The 20,614-nt window shown below is 40.3% G+C and overlaps 1 protein-coding gene and 1 long non-coding RNA gene across 4 annotated transcripts in view; one reads left to right on the forward strand and one right to left on the reverse strand.

Annotated features, from left to right (window-relative positions):
* Window positions 1–20,614, forward strand: part of dchs1a (dachsous cadherin-related 1a) — a 168,708-nt gene that overhangs the window by 140,089 nt on the left and 8,005 nt on the right. Inside the window, exons 8-20 of the mRNA XM_015608193.3 lie at window positions 450–546; window positions 908–1,065; window positions 5,513–6,368; window positions 9,735–9,974; window positions 11,140–11,265; window positions 12,406–12,615; window positions 13,369–14,235; window positions 15,245–15,358; window positions 15,507–15,718; window positions 16,059–16,210; window positions 16,809–16,939; window positions 17,297–17,583; window positions 19,868–20,006. Coding sequence (XP_015463679.3) covers window positions 450–546; window positions 908–1,065; window positions 5,513–6,368; window positions 9,735–9,974; window positions 11,140–11,265; window positions 12,406–12,615; window positions 13,369–14,235; window positions 15,245–15,358; window positions 15,507–15,718; window positions 16,059–16,210; window positions 16,809–16,939; window positions 17,297–17,583; window positions 19,868–20,006 — 3,589 coding nt within the window. The remainder of the gene's footprint in view (window positions 1–449; window positions 547–907; window positions 1,066–5,512; window positions 6,369–9,734; window positions 9,975–11,139; window positions 11,266–12,405; window positions 12,616–13,368; window positions 14,236–15,244; window positions 15,359–15,506; window positions 15,719–16,058; window positions 16,211–16,808; window positions 16,940–17,296; window positions 17,584–19,867; window positions 20,007–20,614) is intronic.
* Window positions 561–20,614, reverse strand: part of LOC111192164 (uncharacterized) — a 60,435-nt gene continuing 40,381 nt past the window's right edge. Inside the window, exons 3-4 of one of the 3 annotated variants that reach the window (XR_007425346.1) lie at window positions 18,416–18,527; window positions 561–1,053 (exon numbers count right to left, since the gene is read on the reverse strand). This is a non-coding gene — a long non-coding RNA (uncharacterized LOC111192164). The remainder of the gene's footprint in view (window positions 1,054–18,415; window positions 18,528–20,614) is intronic. The other 2 variants (XR_002649826.2, XR_002649825.2) reach the window with 2 other exon arrangements.

Here is a 20,614-nt window from a genome sequence, read left to right on the forward strand (position 1 = left end):
TATATATACATACAATACAATAGTAACATTTACAATAGTAACATTTATCTTATATTATTTCATTATTTTTTTTGTTTTTGTTTATTGAATTATGCTGTCAGAATTTGACATACTGTATACAGATAATAAAAGTCTGTTAGAGAGTAAAACTAGATTTAAAAATTCTGACAGTTTATTTATTAACTGTAATAAAAAAAACTATTTTTTTAATGAATATTACAAGTAAAAACTACACCTGAATCAGTTTAATTCACCTAAATGTACATTTTGAAAATAGGACTATTGTGCAAAGCAATTTATGTATAAAAACAAAAGATGTAAGTAATGTAATGTTGTTGCCTTGTATTTGAAACTTAATATAAGTTAATAACAAGGTATATACTAACTTTCTTTTTTACATAAATATAGAAAAGTTGTGAACTATGTAATGTAATGTAATGTGTGTGCAGGTGATGGAAGGACAGCCATCAGGAGTTTTGGTGGGCACCCTGACCGCTAAAGACCCGGATGAGGGAGAAAATGGAACTGTTTTTTATTCAATGTCTGGTAAGAGAGGAGCACCATTTTCATCCAACTGTGACACAATAACAACCTATCAGAAAAAAGATAAAAGCACAAAGTGTTAAAGCATCCTGCATTGGCATTCTAAAAACAAAAGGCTACGACTATTAGAGGCACACTGCCCCGGCCCTAAACCCATACATCACCCAGTACCCATTTTTAGGCTTTTTTAAATTTGAGCTGAGAGTGAAGTCAGCAAAAAATCAGGTAGTTTAATGCCCCCTTAATGCAGAACAGTACATTGAGATCAAATTGGGTATAGTTGCCCCCTAAACAGTGATGGCAGAAAGAATAGTGAGAATAGTAAAAAATAACACGTTTGTTTGTTTGTTTGTTTTGTGGGCAGGTCCCAGAGCAGAGCGTTTCTCTCTGCACCCAATCACAGGCGAGCTGCACTCCTCCAGTCAGCTGACCCACGCCGAGCGTCCCGAGTACAGCTTCAGCGTCCTGGTCACCGACCGCGGCTCACCCCCCCGGAGCTCCACCACCACACTGAGGATACAGGTCAGACATTACTAATCAATATTAAAGTATTGATCTTTTAATACCCATTTAATTATATCATTTTCACATCATTAAAAAGTGAAACTCATATTATATAGATGTATTAAACACAGAGTGATCGATTTTAAGAGTTTATTTCTTTTATTGATGATGATTTAGGATTACAGCCAATGAAACCCCAAAAATCAGTGTCTCAGAAAATTTTAATATGGAGAGTCATGTCTGTCATCTGCTGGTGTTGATCCACTGTGTTTTATCAAGTCTAAAGTCAGTGCAGTTTTGTTTTCCCTCAAAATCTTACAGCACTTCATATCTTACAGCTTCCCTCTGCTGATAACAACTTTTATAGGAGAGGAGGATTTCATTTTCCAGCAGGACTTGGCACACTGCCCACCAAAAGTACCAATTGGTCAAATTTTCTAATAATCAACAATGAAAGAAATAAAAATATGTAACAAGAGTCTAAAAACAATGAACATTTCAACCAATTAACCGCCATCTAGGCCATCAATCAGCCAGATGGATTCATACAGTATATTCTAAAACATTTTGCTCATATGTTTTAGCTCGGGGGGTCTTAACTGGTCTCACAATTTTAATAATGTATTTTTGAAAAATAGCCTTTAAAATCCCATTTGAAGATGCATATGCATACAACGTGAATTTGAGAGCATTTTTTGTTAAAAAAAAAAACTGAGGAGGAACATATATAAAAGCACAAAATAAATAAGTTCAACAAAATTAGATATTTCACTTCTTCTCTGCATTCATAGTATATTAGTAAAAACTATCTCTCAGCTTTTTTCCACAATATGAAAGATAAAATAGTACAAAATCAGATGAGCATTAATTATTTACAAATATTTTTTTATGTATTTAATTCTTTACTAGCTGTCTGCGACCCACCACATGAGAATGAATTGCTCTAGAGTGATACTATAGAGTTTATTGTGCATTATCACATTCTTTTTAATTTAATTTTTATTTTTTTTGTATTTTCTTCTGTAGTTATTTCTCTCTGTTCACTCAGCCATGATAACACACTCCTGTTGTTGAATTCGATCATTAATTAATCTCTTTTAACTCTCATAATAACAGCTAGCAGCAGGAATAATGATTGTTTCTTCTGATCTCTCTCTTTCTCTCTCTCTGATTCACCTCCGTCTAGTCTTCTGTTTGGTTTTGTTTTCCATTGTCTGCAGCTGTAATTCACATTTGTGGTTTACTGAAGCTCCGTCCAGTGTCCTACTATTGATTCTCTCCATGCACTGTGTGTGTGTGTGTGTGTGTATTGTAGCCACCTGCAGTGCTACACAGCTTCTACCTGAACAGCTCATATAATCCTCCTCCTGCTTCTGTCCAGGAATTTACTGGATGATGATTTTATCTCACTCTGAGCTTTTGCTGGGAAAAAGACTCTCAGCTGGCTAATTTTAGATACTCAGAAAGACGAGATTTTTACCAACATACAACTCTCCACTCTCCAGAGTCTCTCACTCTTTTATTTCTTAAGTTTTCTTATTTTTTGGTGGATATCTGCAGTTTTTAGAGAGTGGCGTTATTATTTTGTGAAGTTGGTGAAGAGAGAATGTGTTTTTTGACTGTGATCTAGAGCTGCAACTAATGATTATTTTGGTAGCCGACTAATTTTATGATTATTTCTTCGACTAGTCAACGATTATTTCTGCCATTTTCTCCATCTCTAGAAAACAATAGAAACAGCAGAACATGAGATTAAAAAGGCATTTTAATGACTGGATGTTGTTTAAACTCAGAAACTACTGATATTTAGTGAGTAAATATGCAATCTTTTGTGTTTAAGCACTTTTGGAGACCCAGACTTTGAGTGAGACATTTACCCTTTATCTCCCATTGCGCTTCTGTCCCCAGCACTTCATGCAATGCGGTACTGTTAAAAATGAGCGATTATTTGACAATGAAATTTGTAGTTGACAAATCGTCGATTATATCAACTAATCGTTGCAGCCCTACTGTGATCTTCTCACATTCAGCACGAAAGTGGCTCCATTTCTTTGAGAATAAAAGTGTAGTAATAGTTTAAATTTTTACCGTTTTTTTTTTTCGAGCAGCAGAAACATGTCCTCTGTGAAATATCCCAGAGAACATTAATGAAGATAACAATTTATGACTAAGCCGAACCCAAAAACAGGCTCGGTGGACAGCAACAGTAGTAAATTCCCACTCGCAGATGCTGGGAAAATCCGCTGCACATTTTTAATCCCTTTATTTTCCACCTCAGCCTTCCAACACAAAGACTGAGGCCTATAATTGATATGCGATTGGATTAAAGCGATTGTAGTAAAGTCTGGCTCTTCTTTTTTTTCTTTCTTGGATGTCATCATTTCTAAAAAGCTCTCGCTCCTTCCAGAAACAGCCAGGCGGTGAGGAAGTGACCTCATGTTCGCGCTGCGTTGGATCGGTCCCTTGTGTATAATTTACATTTTAATGTGGAATTAATTAGTCCACTATCATATAAAGTTTCTGGAGAGTTTTTGGCTCAAAGCGAGGCGTGGTGGTACAGTGTGGAGTACTGGTACTGGGGTCTACTAATAAAGAACAACGGCTTCAGCGAATGGTTCACTGGTGAGCCATGGTGAGCAGCTGGGTTGTTGGCGAAAAAAGCTGTGGATCTTCATCTGCAGACACAGACCTACATCCTGTCCAAGTTCATCCATCTTTTCTCGCAGAGCTCAAACCGACACATTTCTGAACAATTCGGATTTGATTTATTGGCTGCGGTTCATCCCAGACCCAAACTCAAACAAGTCCCACATCCTCTCGCTGTCTGCATGCTTGTTTGTCTATCCATTCTTGCGTCTTCCCATCTGTCCGCCCGTCTGGTCTTGTGTATGTCGTTTCTTCAGCCTGTCTTCCTCCATACGTCTGTATGTCTCTCTTTTTTTGCTATTAGAACTGTTATAATGGTGCATCATCCGTGGAAGCCAGACCGTATGGTTTTCCCATTGGGCTACGCATCTATTTCTGCTTTGAAGTCTCTCTGATTGGTCATCAGGACCTGTGTATAAGTTTTTATAATATACCCTCTTTTTTTTCCCAGAGTTTAAACATTCTACCAATTTCCTGTTCTGATTACGTTTACTTTAATCCAGCATTATTTTTCCTGGCACTCATGGAGCCATCTGATTAAGTATGATTAACGCCAGCAGGCTTGTTTTTCTGAGCTTGTAGAGAAGTTTTGCTTTTCATTCTCAGAGAAAAGATGGGGAAAATGTGAGCCACTGTATTTCCATCAGAACTTGGGTTTCTAATTACACAACAGACCGGAAATTCATATATTCTGAATCATATATTATAGTGTAAAGGAATACAGTGTGATTGTAGTCCAGCCTGCATTTCCCATAGTAATAACATTTTGCAAATGTTCTGCACAGTTCAGCAGAAATTGAAATGAGAAGTAAGTTAAACTTACATCTTACAATCTACAGTTACTAGTAAGCAGCAGAATCATCTGTATAGAAATGTACAGTTTTTTTTTTATGTCAGAAAAAGCTTTGCCCACCTAATGAGAGGTCCAAGAGCGTCCACAACACATCTGGGAGCATGAACACACAAGACAGTTTAGTGCACAGCCATTTATTAGACATTTAACCATGTCTTATGTCTCAATACATCTTTCCAATCACCCATTTAGATTTGTTTTCTACCTGGTCCTAACTTTTTAAAAAGCTTTTAGCTATATTTGAGAGTTGTTTCAAATGTTCTATTTTCAAAATTACTCTCTTACTTAAATGCAAATAAGTCCACTAAATTAGCTAATTACAGAGTTGTTCATTACTAACTCTTTAGTTAGTAATAAAATGCGTGTGTGAGCATGCCATTTCCTCACAATGTCTGATGGCAAAATTAAGAACCATACCATGTACAAGCTTTCTTGTTGTATGTTGTTCAACCATACAGCAGACCTCCAAAATCCTAGAGTGTTTTTTTATTAACCTTAATACCTAAAAGCATCACTACCAGATACCAAATCCTAAAGAAGAAAGTCAGGCCATCAGTTTGTGACCTTAAGCTCAAGTGTACTTGGGTTCTAAAGCAGGACAATGACCCAAAAATCAAAATGAAGGTTTTAAAGTGACCTAGTCTGACAAGTCTGACATGCCTGAGGTGCTGTGGATGCTCTTAAACAGGCCGTTCATGATGGAAAACTCTCCAATGTGTCTAAATTAAAACAACTGGAACAGCAGAGATGTGAAAGACTCATAACGCTTGATTGCAGTTGTTGCCACGAGGTTTGCACAACCATGTTATTAGACTTGGTGGACAAATACTTCTTCACACAGGGCTGTGACTCAATTAGCTAATATTGCACTGTTCTTTACCATGCCATCGATTTTGTTGCATCCAAGAAATTGTAGAAAACACTGAGCAAATATCTTCTATCTTCTCTGTTTGCTTGTATCTGCAGGTCGTCAGCTCTACTAAAGCATCATCCACCACATCCAACATGGTGTCCATCTCCTTCAGCCCAGTGGAGGGAGCTAAGCCTGGCTCTGTCGTTGGCAGCGTATGCTCACCTGACCTGATTAAGACCCCCAGTGAAACAGGATTGGTAACCTACACTGTGGTTGGGGGTACAGATCGAGACGGGACCTTCGTAGTGGACCGGCACACAGGAGAGGTCTACCTGGCTCGTGAGTTGGACTTCGAGAGGTCTCAACGCTACACTCTCCAAATCGAAGTGGACGATTTCTCCTCAGTGCTTCCCAGAAGCCATTTCGTCACACTGGAGATTGAGGTCCAGGACAGCAACGACCATTCTCCAGAGTTTCCTGAAGACCCCGTAACCATCGTGGTTCCAGAGAACATGGAGCCCGGTTCTTCTGTCTACACCTTCCAGGCTTCAGACAGGGACGGAAGTGGACCCAACAGCGAGCTCAGCTACTCCATCGTACAGCAGTGGCCCAACGTCCCAGACCTCCTGCTGCTGGACTCCAGCTCTGGAGTGATGACTCTGGGCCAGACGCTGGACCACGAGAGCATCTCGTCTCTTCTGCTGGTGGTCCATGCCACCGACTCAGCCCTGGATGAAAGTCAGCGACGCCACGGGACTGTAACTGCTCGAATCTTCGTTACAGACGTGAACGACAACTCACCAGAGTTCACCTCGCCCACTATAGTCAGCGTTATGGAAGATCAACCAGTGGGCTTCGTTTTGTTGTACATCATGGCTCAGGATCTGGACCAGGGTGAAAACGGACCCGTTTCATACCGGATACTGGACGGGAACTCTGAGGGGAAGTTCAGCCTCAACCCGAACACTGGTGAGCATCTTATATTATGTTTTTTTATATATTTTGCAATTCACAATCCAGTTAAGCAAGAACATAGAGGCACAATCCCATTATTTTTTGTACCCCTACTACTTGTTTTTGGGTGTAACCTTTAAAAGAAGGGGTGAAATCCACTATAATATAATAGTTGGGAAACTCTTGAAGATACTTTGATTGACCTTCAGTTCTTAAAGTATTATTTCTTTACTTAGTTGAGCAGTTCTTGCCATAATATTAACATTAATATGAACATTACTCAAATATTCACTATCCACTGTATACCTGTAACTCTACCTCTTCACTACTTTACTTTAGCTGATGCTCTCAAACACTTTATTAAGTCAAGAAATTCAAGTAATTAACTCTTGATGAGTTCAGCACAGCTGTTAACTGAAAGCCTGAATTCCAGGACACTCTACCTCATAAAGCTGACTGAGAAAATCCAGCAGAGATGTTCAAAACTGATCATCTAAGAAAGTAAAATATAAAAACATATTCTGGTTTGTTTACTAACCATATCTGAATGACGTTAGTGTTGGTCTAAATAATGAAAAAACACTGAATTTAGGTGTACCCAAGTTTTGTCTGGTACTGTATAAATATATAAACTGTGTTTATATATGTGTCCGTATACTGTGTGTTAATTCTTATGACACAGAGCAGACGTCAGGAGGCATCATGCCTGCACTGCTGGTAGCTATTTACAGCATGTTTCTCCCTCGACACTCATCCCAGCAGCGCGGCGGCATGCTCTCTCTGGAGGGCTTTCTCGTGGCTCTTTAAGACGCGTGTGAGCTGCAGCAGACAGCGCAGCAGCAGCCTGCAGGCCTCACGTAAATATGGAAACAGTTCAAACATGCGCAGGAGCGCAGCAGCATGTGTGCAGTGTGGGTTTAAACCCCATTACACTACACACCTGCTACTCTTCAAAACATGCTGCTGATCTTTTCTGACCTGAAGCAGTCGCCCCGCCCCTTCTCACGCACTTCCAACACTTTTCCAGGCCAAAAGTTTGGACACACCTTCTCTTTTTCAATGCGTTTTCTTTATTATCATGACTATTTACATTGTAGATTCTCACTGAAGCATCAAAACTATGAATGAACACATGTGGAGTTTTATGTACTTAACTTCAGGTGAAATAACTAAAAAACATTTTATATTCTAGTTTCTTCAAAATAAAAGCCCCCCTTTGCTCTGATTACTGATGTGCACACACTTGTCATCATTCTCTCAATGAGCTTCTTCAAGAGGTGGCCACCTGAAACGAAAGGTTTTCCAACAGTCTTGAAGGAAGGAAGGAAGGAGTTCCCAGAGGTGTTTATTAGCACTTGTTGCTCCTTTGTCTTCTTCACTCTGTGCTCCAGCTCACCCCAAACCTGGATCTGGATTGGGTTCAGGTCCGGTGACTGTGGAGGTTCAGCTCATTTTTTATTAAGTACATAAAACTCCACATGTGTTCATTCATAGCTTTGATGCTTCAGTGAAAATAAAGAAAACGCAAAGAAAAAAGAACATTTGCATTGTAAATTCTTTATACAATATTTTGCAGCTCTATTACAGTGCTCAAGAAAAACTCAGTAACCAGTAAGCTTCAATCTCAAAACACTTTTTGATGCTGATCGAACAGATTGAACAGCGTATTAAAGCAGAATTTGAACACTGAACCAGTTAAAGCACAACACCTCCCCCTGCCTCTCCTGCCGGAGAGAGATTGTGAAGGAGTCGGCGAGGCTGCGAGAGGCTGAGCTGGTAATTCTAACCAGATTAAGAGCTCAGGGGCACGTTAGCGGAGTGCAGGGAGATAGAAGAGAGGCCGAAATAAGAAGCAGAATGAAAACAGCCCGCAGAGGCCTTGATCCCGTGCCTCCGCTGCCCGGCTGAACGGGTGTGGTGGCTTGTGTAAAAGCGTGAAATGGAGATCAGATCAATGAGCGTTCGTGTCGGGCTGGCGTTGGGAGGGGGTGGAGGGCGGTTCGGGGGTACGGGCTGCTCTAATTTGGGCAGGGCACGGCAGGCAGGGCTGTTGCGTGTCTGGAGCTTTTGTTTTCTCGCTCGTTGTGTGGAAAGAACTCATAAACTGCGGGCGGATAGTTTGGGCTGTTACGGCGGCTAAACACAATTTGCATTCAGGTAAAGGAAGCTCGGCGTGGGGAAACGCTTTCCTTTCCTCTTCATGTTCGGCCTGTTCCTCCAATCTGCTCCATCCCGCCTTTAGTTCTCACCTCGTTTTCTGTATTTTTGTGTTATTTTGTTCACCGCAGCGAGGCGTTGGCTCAGCCGGTGCTCTCTCTCTTAACTTTATGAATGTGGTGAAGAGAATCGCATGCAAGCGGCTAATGTAGACCCAGCAAGACCCACGGTGTGCGTGTGAACATCATGCGTGCTGGCGTTTGATTAGGACCCAGATTTAAGTGAGGAAATGTTTCTGGTTGGTACAGAAGTAGCAGAAAACAACATTATTATTATCTAATGAAAACTAAAATCCTAAACTTTAAAACTGTTTCATAACTTACATTCATGCTCAAAAAATACTGCTGCACCCAGAACAAATCTGTGACAGGAATGATTGCAGAACTTGATGGGTAGTCCGGCCATCTTGTTGTCATCTCCAGGGATGTCTTGGTGTTGACAATTAAGATCAACAGTTTGTTGTCTTGCCTAACATATCACAGGTCCATGTTACAAGTGTCATGTTGTGGGCTGTGTACAGGACTTTGACAATCCACAGAGTTCTTGCACAAGTTTAGAAGTCAAATTTAATGCTTTTTAAGACCTTTTGTAGACCGCAATAAATATGTAGTCATAATTTCTTTGGTAGGAAATAAATAGTTATATTGGAAATCAACACTTACCATAGCTAACTCAAGGCTAGCATTCCTATGTTGTTATCTAGCTTGCCTCTAACCTTAGTTCTATCGCAGCTAACTCGCCACTAACGTACTATGTTAGCTAGCTCTCTACTAACTTTAGTTCTCTCCCTGGTATTGTAGCTAACTCACCGCTCATGTTATTATGTTAGCTAGCTCACTGCTAAAGTTACTATGTTAGCTAGTTCTATAGGTCTCCTCAGTAATGTAGCTAGATAACTTGCTGCTAACGTTAGCTATCTCACACAACCTTAGTTTTCTTTCCTGTAATGTTAACTAACTCACCGCTAAAGTTAGCACATGCTTTCCCAATGGCATTAAATGCACCGTCGTAATTTACAGTACATTTAGGACAATTTAAGACCCTAAATACCCTGATTTTAATTTAAGATATTTTAAGACTTTTTAAGGACCTGCAGGAACCCTGACCCAGCAAAGGGTAAATAAGATTGTCTAACGGCCTTTTCTCTTTCTCTGTCTCTAACAGGGTCTTTGTCTATCCTGAAGCCCATTGATCGAGAGGAGCTGGCCCAGTTTAACCTGACTGTTGTAGCGGAGGACAGTGGCGTCCCCCAACAGTCCAGCACTCAGATACTGACCGTGCAGGTGATTGACGTAAATGATGAAGTGCCGTATTTTGAGGAAAGCATGTATGAGGCCTTCATCACTGAGAACCAGCCTGCAGGAACCACTGTGCTGGTGGTGTCGGCTTCGGACCTGGACCAGGGTAAGATTTTTGTACACCTACTACATTAGGTGCAGTTTCCTCTGCTGAGATTCATAGCAGCGCTGCGCCGTTAAAATAGCAATTAACCAATCCACCAAGTCAGAGCATACCTGGCTCTTAAAGAGAATGTGAGGGAACTGACATGCTCATTGGTTTATTGCATTACGTTTCAAGCCACACAGAGTGTGCTTTTTTCTTTAGTTATGATAGCGAACAGGATAAAAAAAAGTAGGATATACTCTTTTTAATGCCTGTCAGAAGATTTCAAAAGATTACAGAAAAAAACAATACATAATTAAGCAGGTTTCCCCCAATACTTTACTTTTCACACTATAAAGCACACTTAAAATTCTTTAATTTTCCCCAAACATTGACAGTGCGCCTTATAGTGCGAAAAATATGGTTCTTTTGTTCATTTAGTGACTCTTGACAGTATCTGACAGTATCTTAAGAACTGTGTCCAGCTTTAAAGCCATTGACCTTTTCTGTGCTCTGGTAGTTCAGAGTGCGTTCTTACGTCAGACCCTCTAAAACTAAATAAGGGCAGGAGGCATGTTTGTTTATGAGTGTCATTTTATTTCTGCATCCTTGTCGTGCTTTCTGGTGCTAAACACATCATGAACACGAGTGGTTTTAATTGGTGTTAATTGGTGTTCTCGGGAGGAGGAGGAGGAGGAGGGGGCGCATTCTCCTGGCCTTACTCAGGAGCACATAAAACAGAAGGATTATAAACTGACTCCCCAGGAGCAATTAGTGGAGAAAACAGGTGATGCTCTGCCAGACTGTTCGCCGTTAGCACGCAACCTGGCATCCTGACCGCGGCCAAGTGCTTAGACAGCAGAATAAACTACAAACAAGAAATTAAAAAAAGAAAGAAAACTAACACACCGCATGTGTTTACCCGTTTCGTGAGAAAAGCCAATTGTGCATTGTGTACACACTCGTCTCGTGAGAGCGATGGCTATTTTCCCCGAGTTAACAGATGTGTCTGATTTGACGTAGATACTGTTTAGAGTTCTCAGCAGCAGAGAAAGAGAGAGAAGGAGAGAGAAAGAGAGGAGGATGGAGTGAGTGAGTCCTCAGGAGTTACTGTGAGTTATTGTGGCATCACAACTGGATGCCAGACTGGATGAATTACTAAAGTGTCCTGATTGATTTCCCATAGGGAGCAACAGCGTCGTGACATACGGCGGCGTAACGCAGGATGATTTCAGCATCCATCCGCTGACGGGTGTTATAGTCACCACCAGAGCCCTGGACAGGGAAGCCCAGGAGGATTACACCCTGACAGGTAGGCCTACTCACCCTGCCAGCAGTGAACAGTGCGGAACTCACTTATTGTATTATTTATGAGACAAAGAAACCTGACTCGTCTCCCAACACTTGTCAAAAACGCATGTAATTGCTTAGTTTATGAATACAAATCTATTCAGTGATGCCAATTTAATGCCACAAGCCTGGGTTTACACTACGAATTGCGCAGTCTTTCACCAGGAGGAACCCAAGGCAAGCCTGTCTACTCTTTAAAATCACAAAAAATGAATGAAGATGATGTATAAGACAAGGAAATCTGACTCGTCTCCCAACACTTGTCAAAAACGCATGTAATTGATTAGTTTATAAATACAAATCTATTCAGTGATGTTAATTTAATGCCACAAGCCTGAGTTTACATTACAAATTACACAGTCTTTCACCAGGAGGAACACAAGAAGAGTCTGTCTGCTCTCCAAAACACGTTTTATCACAAAAATACACACAAGAACTGATGTAATATATGATAATTATGTATAAGACAAAGAAATCTGACTCCTTTCTTACAACTTGTCAAGAATGCATGCAATTGCTTAGTTATAAAGGTATGAATACGCGCATCAATAATGCCAATTTACCCTCTGAATTTCACCGTCTTTCACAAGAAGAAAAACATGGTGCAAGTCTGCTCTCCAAAACACATGTTTTGTCATAAAAATACAGACAAGAACTGATGCAATAACTGGTACAATGTACAAAAAATAAACATGAGAAAGAACTCTACAAAAAACACTTGTCAAAAACATGAGTAAAATGGCTGGCTTAACACTACGAGTTACAGTCTTTTACCAGAAGGAACACAAGGCGAGTCTGTCTGCTCTCAAACATTTTATTAAAAAAATACACACAATTTGTGTAATGTACGATCGGTGTTGGTGTAAATCAACCTTCTTCTTCTCATTGGTTCTCAGTAGCATTCACCTGGTCTAGATATCAAACCTGCTAGATATTTCTCAAGGGCTTGAAATACATCATCAATAATTCTTCCAGCTCTAGAATCACGACTTTTATGTTTTCACACATGGCCTAAGTCAACTAGCATGATCTGCTACAGGAAATGTGCTGGTTTCTGTTTTTAAACCTTGTTAAACTTTGATTTCTTCCTTTTTCCTTCCAGTTTACGCCAAAGATGGCGGTTTTCCTCCTAATTTTGCCAAGACTACAGTGCGTATCACAGTGCTGGATGAGAATGATAACCGACCGGCGTTTGGGAGAGTTTATTACAGCCTGGAGGTGCCTGAGAACCTGGAGCCTGTAACCCTGTTCACCCTGAGAGCTACTGACCTGGACTCCGGAGACAGTGGAGTGGTGCAGTACAGAATCACTGGTAGGAGTTATGGGCTGTTTGTCCTGAGCTTTAGGTCACTGTTAGGATGTTTTCATGAGCATTGTTACAGTTATAGAACTTTACCGGTACTGGTATGGGTGGCATACGCTTTTTAAAGAGGTTGTATATTAAAAAATATATGTAATCAGCCAATCGATATTTGTTGATATCTCATAATAGCCTAAATTCTACGTACAGTGGACAACTTGCTGTAATAGAACCATAAATGCTGCTCTCTACTGGAAAATCTTGAAGTAGAACGTCTGCTTATCAGTTTGTGACCTAAAGCTCAGTTGTACTTGGGTTCTGCAACAGGACAATGACCCGAAGCACACAAACTCAAAAGTAAAATCTCAGAATAGCTTAAAAAACAGAAAAAAGTGACTTAGTCAAAGTCTGATTCAGATGCTCCTAGATTTTTCCCTATAATTAATGAAATTATCATTTAAAAACTACCTTTTTTTTATTTATAAAGAATATTTGCTATTGTGATCTCCTTCCTAAAAACTTTGAAACCTTATTGGAACATGTTTGTTAAATTAGGAGGGAGCTAAACTTCTGTTCTGGTATTGCAGTCATTTAAGAATGTAGTTATTAACTCTAATTTGTACTAATGATATTTTCTGTCAGATTATATTATATGATATAAATTATTTTCTAACTTATTTATTATAAATAAATTAATGAATGACCTTCATCATGCCCTTTTAATGCATATTTTTTCATACTGTGCATATTTTTCGTACTTCCAAGATGGTGACCCTTCAGGTGACTTCCACATGGACCGCAAATCAGGTGCACTGTCCACCTCCAGGGCTCTGGACAGGGAGCAGAAATCCCGCTATACCCTCACAGTGGAGGCTCATGACCTGGGCACCCCGTCCCTCAGCAGCACCGTCACTCTGGACATCAGTGTCCTGGATCTAAACGACAACAGTCCTGTGTTCACCAGCAGCAGCTTCACAGTGGAGATCGCTGAGGATGCTCCTGAAGGCTCCTTCGTTCTGGAAGTCACGGCCACGGATCAGGACGAGGGGTCTAACGGACAGGTGGTCTATTTCCTGAGCCATGAGTCGAAGGGCATGTTCATCGTGGACCAGCACACCGGTCGCATCATCACCGCGGCCGCGCTCGACCGGGAGAAGGTCGCCTCCTACAGCTTCCAGGTGTACGCCATGGACTCCTCCGCTGGAGACCCTCACAACTCTTCAGCTCAGGTCACAGTCCACGTCCTCGACGTCAACGACAACGCCCCCTTCTTCATCACAGACCCTCTTATCGTCAACATCTCCAGCGGCAGCGGTGCTGGACATCGAGTTCTGGCCACCATGAGAGCGGAGGACAAGGACTTCGGCGCCAACGGTTCAGTTTTCTATCGTTTCGCGAACCCTGTTAAAGGCTTCACCATAAACTCCCTGACTGGAGCCATTCAGGCCACAGAGAAGCTGCACAGCCTGACCCAAAGCCAGCGCACACTGATCGTGCAAGCCATGGACCAGGGAAGCCCCGCCCAGTCCTCGCTAGGAGTGGTGGTGGTCTACATACGGGAGCAGAGCTACAGGGGAATTCGCTTCAGCCGCAACTCCAAAGACGTCAGCCTTCAAGAAAATGCGGCCAAGGGTAAGATCTGTGTTTCAACTTGGAATAAAGTCAAGGGAATTTGGTATATTGGAGGTCAAAGCATATCCTAGTGAATGATGAAATGCAGAATTAATATTCTATATAGATAGACTATATAAAGTTCAAGCTGAACGTTCAATTGGTAACCGTTTCGTATACAAGTATTAATATTTTCTACCAATTTTGACAGCAATCACATTAATATTTCTTAAGATTAATCCCAAAGAAAATTTTATTATGTTATTTGAATCACCCTCCGTCTGGCGCCTAACTTTTTGTCACAACTAAGCAATTAATGTTACACAGCAAAAATCTGGCAAAAAATAGGAATATTAATAATAGCTAGAATGGGAAATTTTGTGAATTAACTTTAAGCTGTCTTGAAAATGTTGATATCATATCAAAAGTGGTTGTTAAGGTGTTGCTGTGTATTATTGTACAATAATTTAATCTAAACCATTAATTGGTTTAGATTAAAGATCATACCATCTCAAATGGCTCAACTGGTTCTGCAGGAATATTGAATTTTGTGGTTCCAGCTAAAAAAAAATTGTGACCTATAAAGCTGTTTTAAAAAATTTACAAGTTTTTTTTTTTTTAAACAAGGCTTTATTCTTTAAAGTACGGACAACATTTTCCCAAATTCTAAATAAAAATGTTGTCATTTAGAGCATTTATTTGCAGAAAGTTTGAAAGTTTTAAGAGTTCAGAAATCAATATTTGGTGGAGTAACCATAAGCTTTTTAATCACAGTATTTTTATGCATCTTAGCATCATGTTCTCCTCCACCAGTCTTACACACTGCTTTTGGATAACTTTATGCTGCTTTACTCCTGGTGCAAAAATGAATTCAAGCAGTTCAGATGGTTTGATGGTTTGTGATTATTTATCATCTTCTTGATTATATTCTGGAGGGATTTTTTATAGAGCTGTAGTTGTGGGAGATGATTTATTGCGATGCATCCTTAACCAACAGTATAACTCAACATCTATCTGATGCTTATTTCAGGCACAGCAGTGGTGCAGATCCAGGCTCAGTATCCTGACGGCTCCCGCAGTGGAATCACCTACAGCATCTTCAGTGGCAACAAGCTCCAGTCCTTCAGCATCAGCTCCTCTACAGGTACGGAGGTTTTAAAGGTGTTTGTAGGTGTTCTGTTGGAGCTGGATGTCTCAGAAAAGGCTTGTTTGAACATTACACTTTTTTACTCTTTTTTTTTTATACTCAGTTATTTCATTATAATAATAAAAATAATAATCTATATCTTCAGGTGAGATCTGGGTGGAGAGCTCCAAAGGCCTGGACTTTGAGGAGACCCCTCGACTCCGCCTGGTGGTGAAGGCTGAAACGGGGTCCTCCAGTTCCTTCATAGCGGTCAACCTGATCCTGCAAGACGTCAACGACAACCTGCCGCGCTTCCAGCTCCACAATTACGTTGCTTATGTTCGTGAGGCCCAGGGCTACGATTTCCCCATCATTCAGGTGCGATAACTTGCCCCTGTGTTTTTATAACGGTTAAATTTGTAAAAGTGAGAAGCTGTAGACTAAAGCATCCCGTGCTCTTTAATGGAAGGGATCTGTGCAGTTTCTCCAGCTTTTCTCTTTATTGTTTTCATTGCCCGTGATTAAAATATAGTCTCAGCTGTTCCGCACAGCCGTAACCATTTCCCTCCCTTTCTCCCTTTTTTTTTTTTAACCTCCAAAAAAACCAAAGCGTCCATCGTTCCAACCCCAATATTGCTCAGAGTTTCACGTTTCACTGCAGCAGCTGTTGCAAATCCGCCTGTATTTTCATTCCAAATTTGACCGGTAATTTCCTCAGGTGCTGGCGGACGACCTGGACCAGGGTCAGAACGGCCAGGTGACCTACTCCATCAGGTCGTCGTCCATGAGCAGCCTTTTCAAGATCGACCCTCACACGGGCAGCATCTCCACCGCAGCCATCATGGACCGGGAAATCTGGACGCAGACCAAGTATGGGCTCGTTTCTTCTCATAAAATATGTTAAAAAATACAAAAAGTGTTATCTTGCAAACTGTCAGTGTTTTTTATTTTATTTTTTTATTATTCTTTATTTTAAGAGACAATCATATCTCAGCATATATACATCACCCAATTTTTGTACATTTTCATACATTTTTAGAAAACAATTATATCAAGAAAACAACATCAAAAAAAAGAGAAAAAGAAGACAAAAAAACATCTGACAGTTTAGTCAGTAGTATTAGAGCCGAGCATGAAAAAAAACAAATATATAATCTCAGTGTTTATATATTTGCTTGACACAATCTGTTAATCCTGACCAGTTAAATTAAAATACTTCTATTTACTCACAAAGCTCTCCATAATCAGGCCCCATGCTACCTTACTGCTGCTGGATGTCTAGAATTTCACCTTGGGGTTCAATAAAGTATCTATCCATCCATCCATCCATCTTTCTATCAATCCATCTATTTATCTTTATTTTTAATATATTGTGTAGAGGGGCATTTTTCCTTTATAAAACCTTTGTACAATCTGTGAATTGTCAGTGTTTTAACGTGTTTTGTTATTTTTTTGTGTATCTTGTCAGGCTGGTCGTCATGGCGACAGACAGGGGCAGCCCTCGATTGGCCGGCTCCGCCACCCTCACCGTTATCATAGTGGATCTGAACGACAACCGGCCCACCATCCCGATTCCCGGAGAAGTGCGCGTCCCTGAGAGTGAGTTGACTGCTGCGTGAACTCAACACCACCGATCTTATCGCTGAACTCTAGCCGCTCCGGTCCGGCGTGGGCGAACAGCCAGGCGAGAACGGCGCTGAAAGATCAACTCAATTAAAATTACCGCCTCTCCCCCAAAGCTTTCAGTGATCACATCCTGTCAGAAGGATGTAGTATCGTATTTTCCGAGGATTGTGAAAATGAAAAGCAAATAGGCGGACATGACCAGCCTGAGGGGGAAAGCTGTAACGCTCGTACACACTCTATTATTTTAAGTGACCTCACGATAATTCACTTTTCTAACCTGAAAGCCTTTGTTTTTTTTTTTGACGTTTTTGTTGTTTTGTTTTTTTTCAGACATGCTGATTGGGACGGTAATCACCCAGGTGACTGGGAACGATGTGGACTCCGGTCCCGCTCTCTTTTATTCGCTGCACCTGGACTCGGAGTCTCAGGGGAAATTCGGGATACACCGATACGGAGGCGGGATCTCGCTGACCGGACAGCTGGACTATGAGGAGAGGACGTGGTACACCGTGACCATCAGCACATCCGACTCCATGCACAAGAGTGAGGCCAATCTGACCGTAGTGGTGGAGGACGTGAATGATAATGCTCCTGTCTTCACTCAGGACCTTTACCAGGTACAGCTCTTTTTTTTTGTTGATAAAAATTACACTTAAAATAATAGTTTTCCCAAAATTCGACAGTACGCCTTACAATCTGATGCTCCTTATGTATGAATTCTACCAGTCAGGTATTAAGGAGCAGTAAAGTCACTCCGCTGAAGTAGAGAGTTATACAGGAGTTTAAGTGAAGCTTCTCCAGCACTATGGCGGGGTTATGCAGCATTAGCATTAGCCGCAAACCACACACTAAGCGCTAGTTAGCTCTTTCGCTGTTCGGAGGTGAGTATATTGGACTGTAGTCTGAGTGTTTACCGTGTTAAAACAACAAACTGCGTGCAACGAAACGCTAGCTTACAGCACCCTGGCTTACCAGAACACTCAGGGTTCTGTTGGGCAGTGGTTAGCCGCTAATGCTGCTGCACCCAGCCTTAGTGGAAATCTGGAAATCTAAGGTTACTATAATGGAAAAAAAAAAGGAAGCGCTATACTCACCCAACAACAACAACAAAAAAAAACATATAAACTTTGCAACCCAACACAAACAATAGGAGTATCGTGGGGCTTCACATACAGGTGCATCACAAAAAAGTGTATCTTTTAAAAGTTACTTTATTTCTGTAATTAAACGGAAAATCTGAAACTCATATACAGTATTATATAGATGTATTAAACACAGAGTGATCTATTTTAAGTGTTTATTTCTTTTATTGTTGATGATTATGACTTACAGCCAATGAAAACCCAAAAATCAGTATCTTAGAAAATTTGAGTACTATAAATGACTTATTGGTATTTTTGGCAAAGTGGGCAGTGTGCCAAATACTGCTTGAAAATGAAATCCACGTACCCCAGCAGATGTCTGAAATGTTTCTCCAAACCATCACTGACTGGTGGAAACTTCAAGCAGTTTGGACTGTGCGTCTCTCCACTCTTCCTCCAGACTCTGCTCCCTTGATTTCCTTTAAATGAAATGTAAAATGTACTGATGATCAGTGATGGTTTAATGGAGAGTCATGTCTGTCATCTGCTGGTGTTGATACACTGTGTTTTATTATCAAGTCTAAAGTCAGTGCAGTTTTGTTTTCCCACAAAATCTTACAGCACTTCATATCTTACAGCTTCCCTCTGCTGATAACAACTTTTATAGAGATGCAGATTTCATTTTCCAGCAGGACTTGGCACACTGCCCACACTGTCAAAAGTACCAATTGGTCTTATGTATATAATATTCACACTAATTCACACCGGTTTTAATTGGCTGTAAGCTTCATAATCAACAATAAAATAAATAAACGCTTAAAATAGATCACACTGTGTTTAATACATCTATATAATATACGAATTTCATATTTTGAACTGAATTACTGAAATAAAGTAACTTTTTTTTTTTTAACGAAGCCATTTTTCAGGCTTAGGATGTTTTGATGTTGGTTTGCATGACAAAATTGTAAAAGCAGGCGTATGGACATTTGGGTAGATGTTATAAATCTAAGTACTAAATACTAAATGTATTTTGCAACCTACATTAACTGACCTGCAACTGTTGCACTGGATGTCCTAAAAAGTTTTTTTTGTATTAGATATTTGATAAAACCAGGGAAAAGCTTCATTCTAATGCAAGTGTAGCTCTTCTAATATAACCTACGCACCTTTTCAAGGTCACTTTGGTTGAGTCAGGAACATTTTCTGTTTCCAGCAGACTCCCAGTCGTGCACAAACCTTGATTTAATCAATTACTCTCATTTTTGTCATTTATTATAATGTTCTTAATATTAACCTTTCAATCCAAAACTAAAGACTGGAGGAAAGTTCTTTTTTTCCTAGTGATCTTTATATATCTTCTATTTTTAACCTTTTCTTCTATTCAATTCTCCAAGGTCCATCTTGACCTTTACAACATCGTCAAATTATTCATTCCTCACAAAAAAGGGACCTAAACTTATTTTTTTTTTGCAAAGTAAAGCCCAGAGCCAGATTTTTCCCCATCTTTACTTTACTGTCTTGAGTAAAAGTTGCACAGACTTTCCAAAAGTCTTGGGATGACAATTATCAGAGTTCAAAACCAAGCAAGCTCTGCTAGTGGGTGCCAGATGGATAGGATATTAGCATTTAAATGTTCCTTGATCCACAGTGTCTATTTATATGTACAGTATAATAGGAATGCAATGAAAGAAGGCTTTACAGCACATTGTAAATAGCGGCATCTGATCAGAATTAACTATGCATTGTTCTTAAGGTTCAATGGAACATGGCAAAAGTCATGGGATGGGACAATAAGAATCTGTTTTTGTGTTTTTAGGCAACCCTTGCTGAGCACACTCCGGCTGGTAGTTCTGTAATCACTGTGACGGCTACTGATAAAGACTCTGGAGAGAATTGCAAGATCACTTACAGAGTTGTGTCAACCGGTGGCATGTTCTACATTGACCCAAGCAATGGTACATTTTTATTTCTTCACTTTTTTACTTTGATAATTAACAAAAAATTATGCAGAGTTCATATTCATAAAGTTTTAAGAGTTCAGAAATAATCAATATTTGGTGGAATAACCCTGGTTTTTAATCAGTGTTTTTCATGCATCTTGGCATCATGTTCTCCTCCACCAGTCTTACACACTGCTTTTGGATAACTTTTGATTATATTCCAGAGGTTTTTAATATGGTAAAATCAAAAACTTTTTAGGCCGTAACGGCTCAGCACTACTTCACTGCTTGACTGAGAATAGTCTACCAACAACATCCTAGGGCAGCGTCCTGTGGACACTGTTGGTGCACAGTTTAGTCTTCATCATCCTGTAGTTCATCAGATTCAGATCTTCTGTCTCTGATTTTACTTTATCTACAAGGTGTTTCAGCTGTAGGTAGGAGTGTGTAATAGAGTGGAGGACAGTAAGAGATTTAACAGTGTTTAAAATCTCCAGCAGCACTGCTGTATCTGTTCTGTGGGGGGTTTATATCTTGTGAGTTCTGAGTATTGAAGAACAGGGTGAAAGGAGGAGAGTAATAAAGTATACAGAGAAACAGATACACAACTACAGTCTGTTATT

The sequence above is a fragment of the Astyanax mexicanus genome, chromosome 18 (genome assembly GCF_023375975.1).
Source record: "Astyanax mexicanus isolate ESR-SI-001 chromosome 18, AstMex3_surface, whole genome shotgun sequence".
NCBI classification, from domain to species: Eukaryota; Metazoa; Chordata; class Actinopteri; order Characiformes; family Acestrorhamphidae; genus Astyanax; species Astyanax mexicanus.